Source organism: Gossypium arboreum, chromosome 10 (genome assembly GCF_025698485.1).
Source record: "Gossypium arboreum isolate Shixiya-1 chromosome 10, ASM2569848v2, whole genome shotgun sequence".
Lineage (NCBI taxonomy): Eukaryota > Viridiplantae > Streptophyta > Magnoliopsida > Malvales > Malvaceae > Gossypium > Gossypium arboreum.
The window spans coordinates 128373444-128393259 of record NC_069079.1 but is presented as its reverse complement, the minus strand read 5'-3'; the positions used below and the strand labels follow the sequence as shown (position 1 = coordinate 128393259).

Below are 19816 nucleotides of genomic sequence, written 5' to 3'. Positions count from 1 at the left end.
GTCCCTTTTTTGAAAAAAAAAATTTACGGGATTAGACCAATTTTTTTAAGGTAATTTGCAAAAAAAATTCCAGTTTGAAACATTTTTTTGTCAAATCAACTGAAAAAGCTTCTAACTAAAAGTGTTTTGCCCTTAACTTTTTTTAATATTAGGGTTTTTTAAGGCTTAGTTTGGCAATACTTTTGAAAAGTGCTATAGAAAAGTAATTTTAAGAAGTGCGTTTGAAAAATTTGGTTTAAATTTTAAGTGTTTAGCATTGTTGTCAAAAAGTACTTTTGAGAAATAAAATGTCAATTTTAGACGTGTTACTATTAAGTAACAAATATATATTTAAATAATATTTAAATTAGTTAATATTATTAAAAATTTATTATGACTTGTTGTTAATATTTTAATATATGAAATGTAAATTTTAAATATTTTAAGCAATAAATATTAATTATTTATAAAATTTAATTAGAATATATAAACTATATTTTAAATATTTAAATATAACCATTAAATATTTGTAATTAGTATTTTAAAAAATATTTTTCATTTTTAATTAATGATTTTAACACATTTGTAATTAAGTACCAAGAAAAAAAAGGAAAAGTACTATGTTATTGGAGGAGTGAAAATTTAATTAAGCATTAAAAGTGTTTTTGGTAGAGGAAAAGCTAAAAATTTTAACATCTCATTTTCAAAAGTACTTTTGGAGCTAGAAATGATTTTTTTTTAAGTACTGCAGAACAAACCCTGAGTAGGATTTTAGTTTTTAGGATTAGGGTTTTAAGCTTATAAAGTAGGGTTATTTGGATTTTATGAGTTTAGGGTTTTTTTTTACTTCTTAAAGTTTATTATATATTATATATTTTAAAATAATTTTTGAGATGTTAAATAATAATTATTTAATTCAAAATTAAAAACATCATTCAATTCATAATCAAAACTCCAACTACTTGACATGGATGAAATATTAATATCTTTTTTCTCTTTTAATCTTAGTTTGATCCAATCTTTCGAAAATTACTGATTCTGGTGCATTATTTTCGAATATATAGATTCAAGCCTTTTTACCATACAATACAAATCAATAAATTATACAACCTTTTTCCTGCAAAGTAGTCCGAGTTTTGATTATGATTTGAATTAAATTTTTCAATTCGAATGTACAATTAATGTAAATATGATGCTTTTAAATTTCAAATTAAATCACTATTATTTAACATCTCAAGAAATTATTAAATAATATATAATAAACTAAAAAAGTAAAAACAAAAAAACAAAAAACAAAACCCTTAAAATCCAAATAACCTTACTTTACAAACCCAAATTCCTACTTTAAAAAAACCTTAACCTTGAAAAAAATTAGAGAGAAAACGCTTCCAACCGGAAGCCTTTTCAGCTGATTTAGCAAAAAGTGTTTCCAGCTGGAAGCTTTTTTCTACAAATCACCTGAAACATTTCCATGAATAAGTAAAATGAATAATTCTTCACTGGTGCCGTCTGAGCAATCGACAACACCACCCTCACCTGTCACCAATCATTTGTAATGATTGGAATGTTAAAAAAAATATATTTGTAATTAATTTTTATACTATCCTATTTCAATAATAAATATTTTTATGTTATTTAAGTAAAAAATCCAATGATTGAGTCGAGGGGTATTTTAGATAAATGATCTAAAAAATTAAAAATTTATGAAAGTAACCCTAATAGTAGATTATTTTAAAAAATAACCTAGTTCCTATAGTAAAAGCGGGTTCCCCACCCCAAAATCATTGTATCATCATTACAAAAATGATAGGAACAAAAACTAAATAAAATTTTCTTGATGCCGCCGCCACTTTTCAAAGCGGCACAGGTATAAAATATGATATTTTCCGTATTTCCAAAGTTACACAAAAAAAATATTTTTTTTTATATTCGTGGTGCCGCCATATTATTTGAAGGCACTAAAATGAAATAAAAAATTAATTTTTGGTGTCACCACATTATTTGAGGCACCCAAATTGAATAAAAATTATTTTTATTTCTTCATTTTTCTTTACATAATAACTAATTTTTAATCACTTATTAATATCTCCTTATTAATTATTTTTAATACATTAATTTTTTTCAATTAAATTTTCATATTTTATTCATTTTAATTTTTTATTTCTATTATTATTTTTAAATTTCTTTATTTAACTCGATAAACATATTTTTATTTATGTATCGATAATGTGGAACAATAAATTTATTTTTCTCATCATCTAAATACTTTTTCCTTCCACTAATCTTATTTTATATACACAAGTAATAGATTAAATATTTCTTAACACAATAACATTTCAAAAATTACAATAATAATAAAATGTCAATTAAAATCATCACATTAAAATAATATTTTGCTCGATTCCATCAACTTCTACTTGAATCAGGTCAATCAAGGACCCCACGATATTCGTCTTTGGTTTTTCTTGGGGTACGACATTCCGCTAGCATTTCCCCGCCTGATAGCACTTTTCATGTTGACTTTCTTTATAAGTTTCTTATTTTTATATTTTTTTATAATTATTTTTATTTTTTTATATAAAAAATTAAAGTGATGACGTGACACTCTTTCAAAGTATCGTGTCATTAACTTTTAATGGTGTCAAAAGTATTAAATTATTTGACGAAATCCATTATATTTGGAATCAACATGGAGCAAAAAATAAAAATAAAACAGACCAAGTTGAAAAGAAAATATCAAAATTCAAGGATTAAATTTTCATTTATCTATTTTTATTGAATTTTATTTTCAAAATCAGACTAAATTAGTCTCATTGCTTGCATCAAAAATTACTTGAGGTATGAATCAAATTTTTATGTTTTTAATATTTTTATTGATTTATTAAATTAAATTAGTTAAATTGATCGAATCAATTCCACGATCGATCCAATTCTAATTCTACATTACTTTGAAAAATTAAATTTTTAAAAGTGGGATAATTCTTAAAATTATTGAGAAAATAAAATAAAATATTATTTTTATTTTACTGATAATTAATTTTTAAATGCCAACCTCTGTCATAAAATGAGATTAAGAAGACAAAATCTATCCGAATCCAATTTCTTATCTAATATTATTTTATAAATTAATATCTTTAAAATAATAATTATTTTTCTCAATTAAATATTAAAATTAATTGCTTCGGTTATTAATAATTAATTAAAAATACAAAATATAAGATTAAGAATAGAAATTCTATCTCAACTAAAATTTCTTATCTAATATTATTTTATAATTTGATATATTTAAAATAATTATTATTTTTAATTGTCGAATATACAATTAGTGTAAATGTGATGTTTTTAAATTTCAAATTAAATCATTATTATTTAAAATCTCATATATTTATTAAAAATTAAATAATACATAATAAACTAAAAAAGTAAAAGAAATCCCTAAACCCATAAAATCCAAATAACCTCACTTTACAAACCCAAAATCTTACTTTAAAGAAATTTTTACCTTGAAAAAAATTAGAGAAAAAACGCTCTCAACTGGAAGCCTTTTCAGCTGATTTAGCAAAAAATACTTCCAGCTGAAAACTTTTTTCTACAAATTACCTAAAAACGTTTCCATGAATAGGTAAAATGAATATTTCTTCACCGGTGCCATCTGAGTAATCGACAACACTATCCTCACATGTCACCAATCATTTGTAATGATTGGAATGTTAAAAAAATATTTGTAATTAATTTTTACTCAATCCTATTTTAATAAAAAAAATTATATTATTTAAATAAAAATTCAATGATTGAGTCAAGGGTATTTTAGATAAATAAAATAAAAAATTAAAAATTTATAAAAATAACCCTAATATTAGATTATTTAAAAAAATAACCTAGTTTCTACCGTAAAATAGGTCCCACCTTAAATGACAGCACTACCCCAAAATTATTGTATCATCATTACAAAAAATGATAGGAACAAAAATAATTAATTTTTTCTTGGTGCTACCACTTCCCAAGATGACATAGATATAAAATATGGTATTTTTAACTATATTTCTAGAGTTATATGAAAAAAAAATTTTTAATATTAGTGGTGCCGCCATGTTATTTGAAGGAATGAAAATGAAATAAAAATTATATTTTGATGCCACCACATTATTTGGAGGATCCCAAATTGAATAAAAATTTATTTTTGGTGCCGCCATATTATTTGGAGGCACTCAAATTGAATAAGAAAATATTTTTATTTCTTCATTTTTCTTTTAATCACTTATTAATATCTTTTTATTAATTATTTTTAATACATTAAAATTTTCAATTAAATTTTCATATTTTATTCATTTTCAATTTTTTATTTCTATTATTATTTTTAAATTTCTTTATTTAACTCGTTTTATTTTATTAAACTTCAATTTTTTACCTTTTTAAAGAAAAATAATTCTAAAAGACAAACATATTTTTATTTATGTATCGATAATATAGAACAATAAATTTATTTTTGTCATCATTTAAATGCTTTTTCCTTCCATTAATCATATTTTATATAAATAATTAACGGATTAAATATTTCTTAATACAATAACATTTCAAATATTACAATAATAATAAATTTTCAATTGAAATCATCACATTATAGAGTCGAAAATATAGTAAAATAAATATTTTGCTCAAGTCCATCAACTTCTACTTAATCAAGTCGATCAAGAACCCCTTGGTATTCATCTTTGGTTTCTCTTGAGGTACAAAATTCCGCCAACATTTTACCCTCCTGAGAGCACCTTTCATGTCGGCTCTTCTCCCTTCATAGCATAACCAATTTGTGATCGTGATCGCGTAATGACTGCCAACAGAAATTCTTGACCGCATAACCACTACCAACTAAAAGCTTATCTCCCTTAGTGTTAAATGGGGTATTTCGATAGGGGATAGATTATTAACCGTGTAACTACTACCCTAAAACGATATATTTTTCGTGTTTTTATATATAACGGTCATGACAAAATAATTTTTCGTTAAAGAACATCATAATAATAAATATCTCTCATTTTTTCAACATAACAAAAAAAAAAAATTTAAGACCTTTACGTATGCTAAGTTGAAGCTGGAGTATATATAGTTGGTGGTGCCGCCACATTTATAATAAGCAACAGGAGAAAATAATTTTAAATTATTTTGGATACGATATATGAAGTGGCGGTACCACAAATATTAAAAAATATATTTTTTGTATAACTCTAGAAATATAGTTGAAAATACTAAATTTTATATCAATGCCAAGAATTTTTTTTTTTGTTCCTATAATTGTTTGTAATGATGATGTAATGATTTTGGGGTGGTGCCGCCATTTGAGGTGGGGGAACCCACTTTTACAATTGAAACTAAGTTATTATTCCAAATAATCTAGTATTAGTGTCATTTTCATAAGTTTTAAATTTTTTTAGGTCATTTATCTAAAATACCCTTGAGTTGAGTGTGGGGTGTCCGGTCGATCCAATCCAATTCAGACAACAATGGCCGATGCTTTTATTTTCATCACTACTATTTAAGAAACACATTTGTATTTGAATAGGATAAAACAACAATTAACTCTTAAATTCAATCTTTTTTTTTTAATTTGGTCCTAAATTTTTTTTAGTTCGCATTAGACCCAATTTTGGATATGGTAAAACAATTTAGTAGTTTCCAACGCATTTAAGAGATGATGATACGGCGTTTTGAGTTTGTGCAATAACATCACTTAATTATTTTAAAAAATTATATAAAAATCTACAAATAATTAAAATTATAGAACTAGAAAATTATAAAAGAATATATTTATAAGTTTCTTATTTTTATATATTTTTATAATTACTTTTATTTTTATATAAAAACTTAAAGTGATAACGTGACACTCTTTCAAAGTAAGTGTCATTAACTTTTAATGGTATTAAAAGTATTAAATTATTTGACGAAATCCATTATGTGGAATCAACATGGAGCAAAAATAAAAATGGACCAAGTTGAAAAGAAAATATCAGACTCAAGGATTAAATATTATTTTATCTCTATATGAATTCATGTACTCTTTATTTAATTTTTATTAAATTTGGTGGTGAGTTCGGTATCGCTACTTTCAAAATCAAACTAATCTATTAAGCTAATTGCTTGCATTAGAAATTACTTGAGGTATCGGTTCGAATCAAATTTTTTATATTTTTAATATTTTTATTGATTTATTAAATTAAATCGGTTAAACTGATTGAATCGGTCTAACCATCGATTCAATTCTAATTCTACATTACTTTGAAAATTAATATTTCCTAAGTTGTATCGTTTTTGTAATTTGCTAGAATTAAAAAAAAAGGGCAGAAAAATAAATTGGTTTAGCAGTTAATTTGCGAGCGTAATTGTTTCGTTTGATTTTTGCACATTAATATTTATCATTTTATGAAAAATTAAATTTTTAATAATTGCGATACTTCTTAAAATTATTTTGAAAATAAAATAAAATATTAATTTAGTTTTATTGATAATTAATTTTTAAATTCCAACCTCTGTCATAAAATGAGATTAAGAAGACAAAATCTATCCGAAATCCAATTTCTTATCTAATATTATTTTATAAATTAATATATTTAAAATAATAATTATTTTTCTCAATTAATTATTAAAAATTAAGTGCTTCGGTTATTAATAATTAATTAAAAATACAAAATATAAGATTAAGAATACAAAATCTATCTCGACTAAAATTTCTCATCTAATATTATTTTATAAATCGATATATTTAAAATAATTATTTTTCTCAATTAAATATAAGAAAGTTAATTAATTTGCTGAACTCAACCTGAACTCTTCCCAAGATCAACTAATAAAATATTTACATTTTTCTTTCTGTACCGGAAATCACTCTCTGGGCACAAAGCAATGTCGAATAATGGAATTTTCCAGGATTCAATGTTGAAGAAGCAGAAGGAAGAAGAGGGGGAAGAATACTTCAGGTCATTGCCTCCCGGTTATAGATTCAAACCAAGGGATGAAGAGCTTGTTAATTATTACTTAAGACTAAAAATTTCGGGTCTTCCATTGCCACCCAATAGAATAAGAGAGGTTAATCTCTACAGACATGATCCTGAAACTCTTACAGGTTTTGATTCTTGTTTCTTTATTTTTTCTGAAACTGTAAAACATTGGTTTTCTTTTTAATCTTGTATTATTGATTTTGTTTTGATTAAATAGCCAGGAACAATTACATATCGTCGAATGAAGTCGAAAAAGAATGGTATTTTTTTACGCCGCGAGAACGGAAATATACAAACGGATCAAGGCCGGCGAGGAAAGCCGGTAACGGATACTGGAAAGCGACCGGAGCAGATAAGGCGGTCATTTTGAAAGGAAGGAAGATCGGATGTAAAAAGACTTTAGTCTTTTACGAAGGGAAACCACCGAGAGGGTTTAAAACCAATTGGGCCATGCATGAATATGTATTAAGTGATGCTCCTGTCAGAGTAAGACACGGCAAGGAAGACATGAAGGTATCATCTTTCAAATATGTGAAAATTTGTATCTATTAGTACTTAATTTCGAAAATTTTTTGTTTTGTATCTATTAGTACTTAATTTCGAAAAATTTTTGTTTTCTTTCAGCTGGATAATTGGGTCTTGTGTAGATTATACAAGAACCGAAGGGAAGCAAAGCAAAAACAAATAATCCCAGAAGAAGGGAACGATCTTGCATGTCAAGAGAAAGTTGAACCTCACAAAATGGCTGAACCTGTTAGTGAACCCAATAATATGGTTGTACCACCTGTTTATGATCAACATGAACAGCTTGAAGTCCAACCAGCTAACATGAACATTGGACAAGACACTAATTGGTTTCCTGAACTTGACAATCTAATGCCTGTTTCCAATGATTACGGTAATTATTATATGTTTGATAATAATCCAACACATGGTGGAGGGTTCCAACAGGTTCCAAATTATGATGATTTTGTAACAAATGCTGCTGCTGCGGCCCCTGCTCCATTTTGTTCAACGTTTCCTCTCGATAATCAGTTTCAGTCCATGGGCGATGCTGGTTTTAACTTGCCACCGCCGCAGCTGCAATTTCAGCCACATTGGCCGGCGCTGCCATCACCACCGCTGCAGTTTTCAGGAGTCAACACTGGTTTTGATTTATTGGTTGATGAATATCTTTTGGATCCTGAGCTTGGCATGCCACCACCATAGTTTTGTTGAACTGATTGGTTATTTTTAGGGTTTGTATATCCTAACAATAATTGAACTATATTTCATAGGGTTTTTTTTAGTAAGGTTAGATTTAAGTTTGATGATTTTTTTAGTAAGGTCAGGGGATATCAACCCCGAAATTTCAAATAGTTAGAATTATTATTTCGTAATTTTTTAAAATTAAGTGATCAATACTTAAATTTACCTTACGTATAGATGACTCAAAAATTAAATATCAAAATTTGAGGGACAAAAACCAAAATTAAACCAAAAGTTTACAATTACACTGTCAACATCGTTGCTTTATTTCGTCATTTATCCATTTTCATGGTCAAAAAGTAAACATGAGCAAATACCAAATACAATATCACCACGCAAGTTATTCTTCCTCGCTTTTTTCTTAGTCTTCATCTCATTGATTTTTTTTTTAAATAGAGAGAAAAGGGTGAGAAAATCCACCATGGCTTTAGCAAACATAGCTATCAATCTCGCAAGTGTTGGCTCAAATTTTCCTTCTTCTATTGATAAGCTGAAGAATTCATCAATTAAAGCTCAAATAAACTTAAGGGTCTCGAGAAATTCATTAGTTAAAGCAGTTCAGAGCTCATCTGTGGAATCAGATACTGGAAAATGGGCTAGAAAAAGACGACCCCAGAATGTAGATGGCGACTTCTTTGTAGGTAAATATCATCTTTTGATAATTTCCCAGAAAATTTCATCTTCATGGGGAGCTTTTTTTCTTTATAATATGCTGTAATCGGTGGGAAATTGTTACTGAATTAGTTCATTGATTGAAGGGTTGTTAACAATTTTTTTTTATGTAGGATGGTATATTCTTAGTTCTTACGGTGGAAAATGAATAGGATATAGGTGTTAAATATATGTTTTTAACTCTTAATGGATACTGGCAGCTATGTTACTCTGACTGTGTGAGTGTTGAATACGGCCAGGGGCGAAGCTAGGAATTTTGTTTAGGGGCCGAAATAAATTTGTAAAATTTGAGAGGGGGAAAGCTGGATATATAGTATTATTTACTTTCTAGAGGGGCCAAACTTTAAATTTTTCCATTTAACTAAAGGCTTAAAATGCTTAATTTAATGTTTTACATATTGGAGGGCCTTATATAGCAATTTCACCATTTGGCCAAGGGGCCAAGGCCCCTGCCTCCCCCGGCTACACCTCTGGATACGAGTATGGTTAATCTTTTTTCTATGCTTTTCCATGTATTTGGAGAATCTTTGGAGGTGATATCTCGTATTCTTGTGTCGGACACGGATACTTTAAGAAAAATAATGAATCCGAGCAGCATAGACAGTGAGGATACCTATAGGAAAAAAGTATATTATTTTTTAGTGCCATCTCTGTTAATTTTGGTATATTGGTTTTTAATCTATTTTGCAGATCATACATGCATAGATTGTGATACTTGTCGTTGGATGGCTCCGGTAATCGCTTAACAATCAAGCTTTTTTCCTTTTGGAGTTAACTTTTTGGATTAGATGAATGCCAGTTTACTGCTAGTTGAATATAAGTTTCAATGATCTGGTTTACAAGGTATAGAACAAGGTTGTTCATCAACAATTTTAGTTTCTGAATGCATTGAGACTTGAAGAAATGAAAACTATGTTTAACTCTTCGAATTGTTGTTTTTTACTGTGTCCGAGATGTTGGCATATGGCAATATGAATTGAAAATAAAAATGGTTTGATTAGCAATGGTATATATATAAGCTGAGAGTCATGGAAGGCATTGCGCTTGCCATTAAACGGTTTCTTCCTTTCTTTTGCCTAATCACTTTCCATATAATAACAAGATCCGCAGACCACCGGCTGAGAGTTATTAACTATGCTGTATAACAATATTCTTACTTTAATGTTTCTTTATTTCTTGTTTGTTTTTCAGCAAGTCTTCACAAGAGTTGGTGAAATGTCTGTAGTTTATAAACAGCCAACGTCTAGCGAAGATCGATTAAAGGCTCTCCAGGTGCCGCTTTATTGGTTCCTTTCTTGTATATCTATAACGTGATATATCATAATTTCACACATTCATACGCTTGCACACCTTTATGCATTTCTCATTTTTGTTTGTATCAATTATCATACAGCCTGTTTGTTACCGAGATAAGTTAGTTTGATTTCTATTCCAGAAGAAACTGCAATGTTATCATGAACATTTGATATTTTCAGGCCTTGCTTTCCTGTCCAACAAGCTCAATCCGTACCGAAGTACCTCCTCCTGATATCCTAGAAGCTCAAGAGACATTTCCGATTCCAGTAGATGAGAAGAAACTACCTGTAAATCATATCATTAGTGTGTTCTTATTTTGCATTTTTATATTATACATTCTTGGATTAGCATGCCAACCCGATCACTATGTTTATGATATAATTATTTTCAGGGTGTTTATCACTGTGGATATCATTCTGAGAAATCATACGGAGCTGCTTCGTACTTGATCATTCACCCTGGTGGAAATATACTTGTAGATAGGTAATATTATAGTACTCATGTCTAACACCTATACCTGACATATTTCCGAGCATGGGTATGGGATATGACCCTCTAAAGACCCTCCAAATGCAGAGAAATGCCTTTTTTTTTCCCCAACTACTATCGCTTCGCATGTTAGGTTGAACTAATTTGTCTAATATAATTCTCTGCAGCCCCAGATTTACAGAGAAACTTGCAAAGGAGATTGAGACAATGGGTGGAGTACGCTATTTGTTCCTAACCCACAAGTATGTCCATAATTTTAATTTTTATTGTTTATTTTTGAGGTTTCTGATCCATGTTGTTAATGGTCAGGGATGATGTTGCAGATCATGCAAAGTGGGCAACACGGTTTAGCTGTGATCGAATTCTGCACTCAGAAGATGTTAGTTTCATCATCCTTAACCTCTGATATGCACTTTCATCTATTTAAGGATCTTAGCTAGTTCTGCTAGACAGAAGTGATCTTATTCTTGCTTTGGTTCCTTCTATGTTCGTAAATCTTTTTTCAGTTTGCAAGTTCTAAATTATGAGAGCTCACTTGAGTTTACTAGAAAGCCCATGAATGAAAGTTACTGCATTTTTTATATCAAACATTAGTCAGACCGTGAGTGCAAATTTTAAAGCTATTATGCTATGTGTACTTCATCTCTGTAGGTAGAAATTTGTACTGCTGATGTTGAGATGAAGCTAGAAGGGAATGGTCCATGGAGCCTCGGAGATGACATTATGCTTGTACTTGCTCCCGGCCACACAGAAGTGAGTTCTTAACCAAATGCATTCGACTTCCATATGGCTTTGAGAAACACTTCCATCAATTCTTGGTTGACATTTCAATATTTATGTCTTTTTTTAACATCTGCAAATAGTCACTATATATGAATAAAGTTTTACGAATTCAATTCCGGATATCTCAGTAATTTCTTAAACAGTTTAAGATGAACAAGGCTTATAATAATACATTTTGTAACTTGTTGCAGGGTACTGTTTGCTTGCTTTATAAGCCACTGAAGATTCTATTTACGGGTGACCATCTGATGATGACTGAATCTGGACTCAGCATAGCGGAAATGTACAACAAATACTCTGGTAATACTACGTAAACACGGCTTCCTTTGTACCAAAAAAAATGTTATTGCATGGAAATATTTGGTAAGTTATATTTTCTGGTTTATATGCCTATGTTACTTGAACTCGAGTGTGTTGGATGCAAGACACTTGATCTTATTCAACTTATACAAGATTTGATCACATAAACTTGTATCATTTGACTTTGAACTAATGCCGGCATTTTATCATACGATTACATCTATGAGTAAAAACAACAACATGAGCCATGAATATGATCTTAGGGAACATGAACATGACAGCATAGGCAGCCACCTTGTCAACAAATCATCATCATCTAGCTGGATATGTTATTTATGGAGCCTGTCTTTCTAACAGTTCACTAGATTCCCCTTTCATCAATTACCATTTTCTTCACTTGCGCTCACTATTTCTTTATTTTTCACAGTTCCTAAACAGGTGGATAGTGTTCAAAAGTTGATACAATTCGATTTCGATTGGATTATACCAGGTTGGTATCAGTTGTCTCGTAAAATTTTCAGACTATTTTGATAGTATTTATCGAAACTTTGCATGCTTTTCAAGAGCAGCCTCCTGCACATGTCGTCCAATCCGAATCATATACTTTTGAAACATTAACATGTTTCCATTGTTCCTTGTAACCACATTTTGCACATGAAAACATAAGTTGGATTCATTGTCTTCATCTTTTTCATATTTGCTTAATGTTCGTAATGGTCAATCTTGAAAGTTTTTGACATCTATATTTTACAGGTCATGGTCGGAGAATCCAGTTCAAAGATGTTCAGGAGAAGAACACCATTCTCGAAGCTTTTGTCCGGGAAAAGTATAAACAGTATTCCTCAAGCTACAAATAAACAAGAACTATAGGTTCCATGAAAATCAAAGTGAATTAAAAAATGAAATCTGTTGTACTTGTAACTTGTTTCTCTATGCAAATAAAAATTTCTAAGCATGCAATCATAGCTATGAAACCATTGGATAAAAATGCCATGGAGACCTCATAACTTGTACCATTTGATTATTACATCAAAGAGTAAATTAGTTAGTTCTGTTAAAAATTCTTTAAAAACTGGTATGATTGACGAAATAATCAAATAGTAATATGTGATATATCATATGTCTTTATGTTGACACAGTGGCAAATCTAGGGAGGCTGGTAAAATTGTATTTTTGACCCTCTAAAATAATAAAAATTTAATTGAATTCTTAAAATTATAAAGATAAACTATTAAAATAGTAAAATTATATGCTTATTATCGTAAAAATATATAATTTAATTCTGCCAAAAAAATAATTTCTAACTTTGTCCTTGTGTTGACATACAAGGATCACTACTGTCCCCATGAATAATAAGATAATACGCTTAAACACACTTGAACTCAAGTCTTCTTATATTGATAATAATGTCCATGCCAATCGAACTAAAATTCAATCAACATTCCTCTATGGTACTTTTATAAAAACCATTGTTATTTCTTAAAATATCGGTGTCCATCATACTTTCAAGCATGCTAATTCGAGACATTCACACTTGAATTTATATATATAAATATATGTATATATACTTCACATGAAAAGAAAAAGATGAATGCAACTTTACCAATCACCAAACAAAAATAATTAAAAGAAAACAAAAAAAAACAGCTTTAATCCATAAAAAAAGGGATAAAGAGAACACAAATGGTCAAGCTGCTGTCACTATCCAACATGAAATCTCAATGTCACTTTCCTAGAAAGAGCATTCGTTATTGCAGTCAATAGATTCCAAAACTTAACCCAAAAATCTGAAAAAAAAAAAAAAATCTCTTGAATGGGAGTTAAGCTAAAGCTAAAACAACCCCATCATCCCATTTCTTCATTGTTCATGCTTTAGAAACCTTTGACGTGTTCATATGGCCTTGTTTGGTAGTCCAGGGAGGTTAAGTGGACTGTTATTAAGAATGGGGCAGTGTTTTTCTGCAGCTGCTTCAATTGGTTTCATGGTTTCTGCTCATGGCTTTTTTAACTCCACTGCTTTCTGGTATTGTTTTCCTTCTATTATCTTGGTTATATCTTCACTTGGATTGATGATTATTTGTATACGATTCTATTTATTAATCCATGTGGCTTGGGTTCGAGTGTGAATGTGAGGCACGCTTCCTGTTCGAGTATATTTCAGAGAGTACTTGAAGAATATATGTCCAGATATGGTAAAAACATCATGAAAATTCTGGTACTTAGAGTTGATTGCATTTTACTCTATATATTTAAAAAATGGGTTGATTCAATTAAAAATTTCATTTATTTTTATCTTTAAAAATTGCAATTGCTCTTTGTACCTCATACTGAGATACATATAGATGCCACGTGTAACTATCGGGTGATTCTCTTAACTACACCAGTTTTTAACGGTAAAAATAGATAAACTTTTAACAAAAAAAAAAGATTAGTTTACTCTTTAAAAAAAATGTAGAAGACTAATTTATCTATGTTTTAGTAAAAGAAGCAAAATGTAGCCCAACTCTTAATATAGAGGTTGCCATAATACTTTTACTATCTAGATATGCATCATGTATGGGTATCGAGTACTCCAAGAAAAATGAAAAATCAAGATTACCATATTGCATTTCTTTGTTTTCTTCGTTTAGAAGACAAACTCTTATAGATTTTTGGATTTTTAAAATTTTTCTTTTCGTATATTCGTGTTTAATATCTGTATCCCATATATATGCTAACATGAGTATAAAGACATAACCCCTCAAGGCTCTCATGCATGACAATTACACCCGAGTCTGTGTGGCTTAGATACTTGAAATGGCATGTTGTCTGTTTTGTGATGTTTTTTTAATTTTCATTTGGTTGTGCATATCTTTGTTGGTTTCAGCTATTTGATTGCGTCAATGGGGATTCAAGTTTTATGGAGCTTTGGACTTGCATGTCTCGATTTCCATGCTTTGAGGTCAAAGACAAACCTACACAATCCTGTCTTAGTAAGCTTGTTTGTTGTTGGTGATTGGGTAATAATTTGAACTTTCTTTTCTAAAATTTACTTTGTGTGCTGTTGGATGAGTTTCTGATATTGGTACGTGTTAAATACGAAATTTTTCATATCTCCATACTCATGTCAAGATATACAATAAGCATGGATGCCATTCATACATACATACATAAAGATTTATGTTGATAATCTAAATGGTTAAAGATAATGTCATGATGATGATGATGATTATGATGAAAACTGCAGAATGATCATATTGCCATGTAATCTTTAGAAGTTCATACCACCAAACTCATGTCCAAACTCCAAATATGCAACAAACATGGATGTCATTCATACATACATACATACATACATACATACATACATACATATAATCTAATTGGTTAATGATAATGTCATGATGCTGCTGCTGATGAAAACTACAGAATGATTGTATTGCCATGTAATATTTAGAAGGTCATATCACCATATCATGTCCAAATATGCAACAAACATGGATGTCATACATACGTACATAAAGATTCATGTATCATGATGATGATGATGAAAATTGCATAATGAGCGAATTGCCATGTAATCTTTAGAAGGTCATATCTCCATAGTAATGTTCAAATCTGCAAACGAACATGAATGCAGGACATACATACATATTCATGCTGATAATCTAACTGGTTAATGACAATGATGATGATGAAAAGTGCAGGTAACAGCCACATTATCACTTGCAGCAGCATGTTCATCTGCAGGTGTAACAGTTCTTTATTCAAGAGACTTAGGTTACTGCAAATCACCACAAATACCATGCTCCCATTTCAAAGCTTCCATTTTATTTGCCTTCATCTCATGGTTCCTCCTTGCCATATCTTCCCTTGTCACATTTTGGCTTTTGGCTGCTGTATAAATCCATCCCATTTATGTTACAATTCCCCCTTTTCCATTGAAAATAGTTCCAATTTTCTTGGAAACTTGTCATAGTTGGTAATCTTTTGTCAGTTTCATAGATTTTTTCTTTTTCTTTTTGTGCAACGTACATATTGTATGTTCATTGACTTTCAACAACTTATTCTTTCCATCAACCATTTAAAAAGGTTAAAATATAGTTTAAGTCCTCTATTCTTCATATATTTGAAATTTAGTCCTATTTTTATTTCAAGGAATTTAGTTCATCTACTTTCCAGGTTTAAATATACAAGTCTGATTATTAACACAATTAAAATTCTTTTTTCAAATTCAGGTTCAGTGTAACGACTACCAATTAATATATTTTTTTATTATTTCAAAATCTTACACCAACAAATTTAAAAGAAAAGTTTTAACAATACTAATAAGTGTACTAAATTCTAAATTTACAAAAGAAAATATATATACGAGATCAGTTAATTCAAGTTTTAAAATTCTTCAAGCACAGTTTTTAAGTACGAGTTAATTTTGGGTTTTGGCTATTTAGAGTTCGGATCATTCGAGTTTTTCAGTCAGATCATTTTGGATTATTTCTTGAAGTCATTTCGAATTTAAATTATTTCTATATTTGAATCGTATCTAGTACAGATCATTTTGAAATTCAAATTGAACAAATTAAAAATATTGACTTTTTATTATCAAGAGTTGTTGGTTAAAAGGCTTAATCATAGTTGGATTAATTCATTAATCATACATAAAAATATCGTAAACAAATTTAAAATTCGAATTTTAATATCATATTTCCAAATCTCTTACATAAAATTAAATAAATTGGGTTATTTATTTAGCATCAAAAATATGAAAAAAGAAAAAAAGAAAAAAAAAAGAGTCTGTAACCCAACCATGATGGAAACAACTCAGCTAAAGGGAATCACAGCTATGCTGTCACATGAAATTTAGCAATTTTCCATTACCAACAAGAAAAAAAATTTATTTTTTTTTTCTTTTTGGGAACAACAATTTCAACAAAGTCAGTATCTTGATAATTTTATGTTCCCATGTTGTGGCCTTATAATATTATAGTGATGATAATGACTTTAGAATATGCTACTTAGCCTCTTTTTATCCTTTCCTTTTGGTCAGCAAAATATATATATGGGAAAGTGAAATTTATTTAATTTTATATTATGATTGTTCAATCTCAATAATTAAGGACCATGGGTTTCCAATTGGTACCTTTTTTCCACATTAAAAAAAGTAAAATTTATTATTAGTCCTTATACTATGTGTAAATTATTAATTTAGTCTTTATATTTTAATTTGATTAAATTTAATTCACACACACAATGGCGGAGTGTAGTAGAGGCCTAGAGGGGCCATAGCCATCCAAGGTTTAAGATTTTTGCAATTTCCCCCTTTGTGTATATACTATGGCCCTCTCAAAAATATAAGTAGCCCCCTCCGATATTTTTATGGTATTAAAAATAATATTAAAAATAAAGCAATAGGAAGCAATATGTTTAAATCGATTGTTATGTTAGAATATTACTTCTTTTGAATTGATTGTTAATATGTTTAAATCAACTGTTACGTAGCACGTCTAACTTTAGCTTGGCCGCTCAAGACTAACATCTTGGCTCCGCCTCTACACACACACTTTCAAATTGATCAATTTCAGTCCCAGTATTTCTTGAATTTTAAATTTTCAGTCTTGACTCAAATAGTAAGAGTCAAATCGGTTGGTTAAATTTTATTATTAATCTGGTACTATACGTAAAGTTGTAGATTTAATCCGTGTACTGCAATTAAATCATTATTAATTTCTTCTATTAAATCCAGTTCCATTACAATTTTATAAAAGAATATTAATGATGTTACTAAATTAGACCTACATTTTAAATTTTCAAAAACAAAAAAATAAATTTCAAATATAAAAAATACAAGGACTTAAATCAAAATTTAACCTATTTTATACTATGATAGTTGAATCTCAATAATTAAGGACCATTAGTTTAAAATTATTTTATTTCTCAAGGTATCTACTAGAGCAAGTCCAAGAACTAATCTTTCGAATTATGTAAGTCCATTAAAAGATAGATGTTGGCCACGAATTTTAAAACTACTTCATACCTACGATAAATATAGAAAATTTAAGGCCTATTTTGATATATAATGAATAACATCTTCAAAAGTGATAAAGGATATGGTGGGTATTTTTATTCCACTTAATCTATAATAAATAAATAATATTTTTTATAAATGTGATTAATATGATTAATTTGAATAAAAATAATATATGCTGACGTAATTTACTTAATTATTCTTCTATCTTTCGTCATAAAAATCTAAAATTGGATTCGAATTTTATGCTTGAAAATTATATTTTCTTTTTTTTCTAAAACGGTAGGTCTACCTACTACAATTTTAATAATTAATTTTCAACATCACTTAATGAAAATTTTTTTGAAATAAACATATGTATGCCCCATAATATGTCAAATCCAATTCTTCACATGGTAGGACACGCTATATTTCATCCAACTTCTTTTCCCTGCACTCTAATTTTATAAAAATTATTTTAATTTTAGTGCCTCATTTAATTTTTTATTTTTTTACTTTTAAATTTATATTATTTATCAAATCACCCTAAAATTGATAGGAATGTTAATGTATGTTAACTTTACTAACATACCAGAAAAATTTTTAAATGGATGAAATTAAATTGTAATTTTACGATAGTAAAATACAATTTCACTATTTGAATAACCTGTATTTTTATAATTTTTAAGGGGGCGAAAGTACAATTTTATCTTTACTAATTTAAAATTTTTAAATGGACTAAATGAATATTTTTTCATTTTAGGGCGCCGGTCCCCTAGATATGCCATTAGTCATAATCAACATGTATAACACATTAGCAATTATCAAATTTTTAAAAATTTAAAAAAATATTTTTATAATTTTTATACTTTTTAATCATCTCTAATTTTAAAATATATTTAATATTTTTTTAATTTTTAAAAATTAAAAAGATAATTAATTGTTAACATAGTCTAACCGTCAACTGCCACATATATGTCACGTCAGTTAAGTTAACAAACATTAACTTTTCCACCCATTTTGGGGTAATTTGACAAACAATGCAAATTGAAAAGTTAAAAGAGAAAAAAAGTTAAGCAGAAGGCTAAAATGAATTTTTTATAAAGTTGGAGGATAAATAAATCATTATACTTTTTTTATTGAATATATATAAGAAAATGACTTGTTGAAGAATATACTAAATAAATGACAATTAAAGGATTCCATTATCAAGTCTTTAGAAGATATTGATAACTAAAAGCTATAGTCCTCATATATAATAAACAAACCCAATTTTCCACTATACATTTATTTATTTATTTTTAATTGGCTTTATTATAATTGCAATTTGGAACCAAGGAAAATTGCATTTTACCAATTTAAATTGGGAAATTTTTTAAAGCCTCCATTGGATTTTGGCATACATAATTTTATAGAATCAAAATCAGGTAAGAAACTTAGTTTGGAATATCCAAAACCTAAATAGAATCTTAAAATATATATATATATATATATATATATTTTTTTTTATAAAAATATAAATTATTGAAATTGAAGCACATTCAACCTCACACATTTAATACCCATCTCTTTCCCTTAATTAAGGTGTAATTTTCTCCCTATCCTTATACTCTTTGAAATTTAGTTATTAATTTTAGGATTTTTTTCTAGAATATTATTTTTAGGATTTGAATATTAAAATTTAACTAATGCTCATTAATAATATTATCAATTGGATTTTGATTTTTAAATTAGACAAATAAAAGGATTAAATTTCAAGATTTAAAAACATAAGGGATAAATTTCAAAAGTTAAAAAGTACAGATAGTGAGTGCAAATTAAACCCTTATTTAACCATTAAAATTTTATTTTAAAACCAGTGAGTGAAAAAAAATATTTTACACATAAAATTTTATTTTTTAAAGAAATTGAAAATATAAACAAATGTTAGACTTTTATTACTTTAATTAAAATGTTTGAATTTTTAGGTGAATAGATAGTTATTTCAAACTAATGTACAAGTTTCTTTAAAATTTTAAAATATTTAATTATCTTTTTTAAAATTTAAAATTTCATTGGCGTCATTTACTACGTGCAA

General features: G+C 28.2%; 2 protein-coding genes and 1 pseudogene across 3 annotated transcripts; all 3 read left to right on the top strand.

The window, feature by feature from the left end:
* Positions 1–6873: 6873 nt before the first annotated feature.
* LOC108463723 (NAC domain-containing protein 1-like) lies at positions 6874–8186 on the top strand (annotated as a pseudogene).
* A 324-nt stretch (positions 8187–8510) lies between these two features.
* LOC108463007 (uncharacterized) lies at positions 8511–12817 on the top strand. Of its 2 annotated transcripts, XM_017762937.2 has the most exons (11): positions 8511–8857; positions 9579–9622; positions 10080–10160; positions 10364–10471; positions 10576–10667; positions 10841–10915; positions 10983–11052; positions 11325–11426; positions 11648–11756; positions 12184–12246; positions 12510–12817. In XM_017762937.2, exons 1-11 carry the CDS (start codon positions 8638–8640, stop codon positions 12611–12613), a joined length of 1068 nt encoding a protein of 355 aa, XP_017618426.1. In that variant the 5' UTR covers positions 8511–8637; the 3' UTR covers positions 12614–12817. The 2 variants fall into 2 exon arrangements, with proteins under 2 accessions (XP_017618426.1, XP_052876152.1); XM_053020192.1 differs by lacking the exons at positions 8511–8857; positions 9579–9622 and adding an exon at positions 9714–9731.
* Positions 12818–13477: 660 nt separating this feature from the next.
* LOC108463388 (CASP-like protein 5B2) lies at positions 13478–15861 on the top strand. Its single transcript, XM_017763332.2, has 3 exons — positions 13478–13779; positions 14623–14755; positions 15443–15861. Exons 1-3 carry the CDS (start codon positions 13652–13654, stop codon positions 15638–15640), a joined length of 459 nt encoding a protein of 152 aa, XP_017618821.1. The 5' UTR covers positions 13478–13651; the 3' UTR covers positions 15641–15861.
* The last annotated feature ends 3955 nt before the right edge of the window (positions 15862–19816 follow it).

Bases quoted from the DNA above. Each gene is read 5' to 3' on its own strand.
- LOC108463007 (XM_017762937.2), top strand. From the start codon at position 8,638: ATGGCTTTAGCAAACATAGCTATCAATCTCGCAAGTGTTGGCTCAAAT. The intron at 10,161-10,363 runs GTGCCGCTTTAT...TGATATTTTCAG, and splicing joins ATCGATTAAAGGCTCTCCAG to GCCTTGCTTTCCTGTCCAAC. The intron at 11,053-11,324 runs GTTAGTTTCATC...TCATCTCTGTAG, and splicing joins GAATTCTGCACTCAGAAGAT to GTAGAAATTTGTACTGCTGA.
- LOC108463388 (XM_017763332.2), top strand. From the start codon at position 13,652: ATGGCCTTGTTTGGTAGTCCAGGGAGGTTAAGTGGACTGTTATTAAGA. The intron at 13,780-14,622 runs GTATTGTTTTCC...TGTTGGTTTCAG, and splicing joins TTTAACTCCACTGCTTTCTG to CTATTTGATTGCGTCAATGG. The intron at 14,756-15,442 runs GTAATAATTTGA...TGAAAAGTGCAG, and splicing joins TGTTTGTTGTTGGTGATTGG to GTAACAGCCACATTATCACT.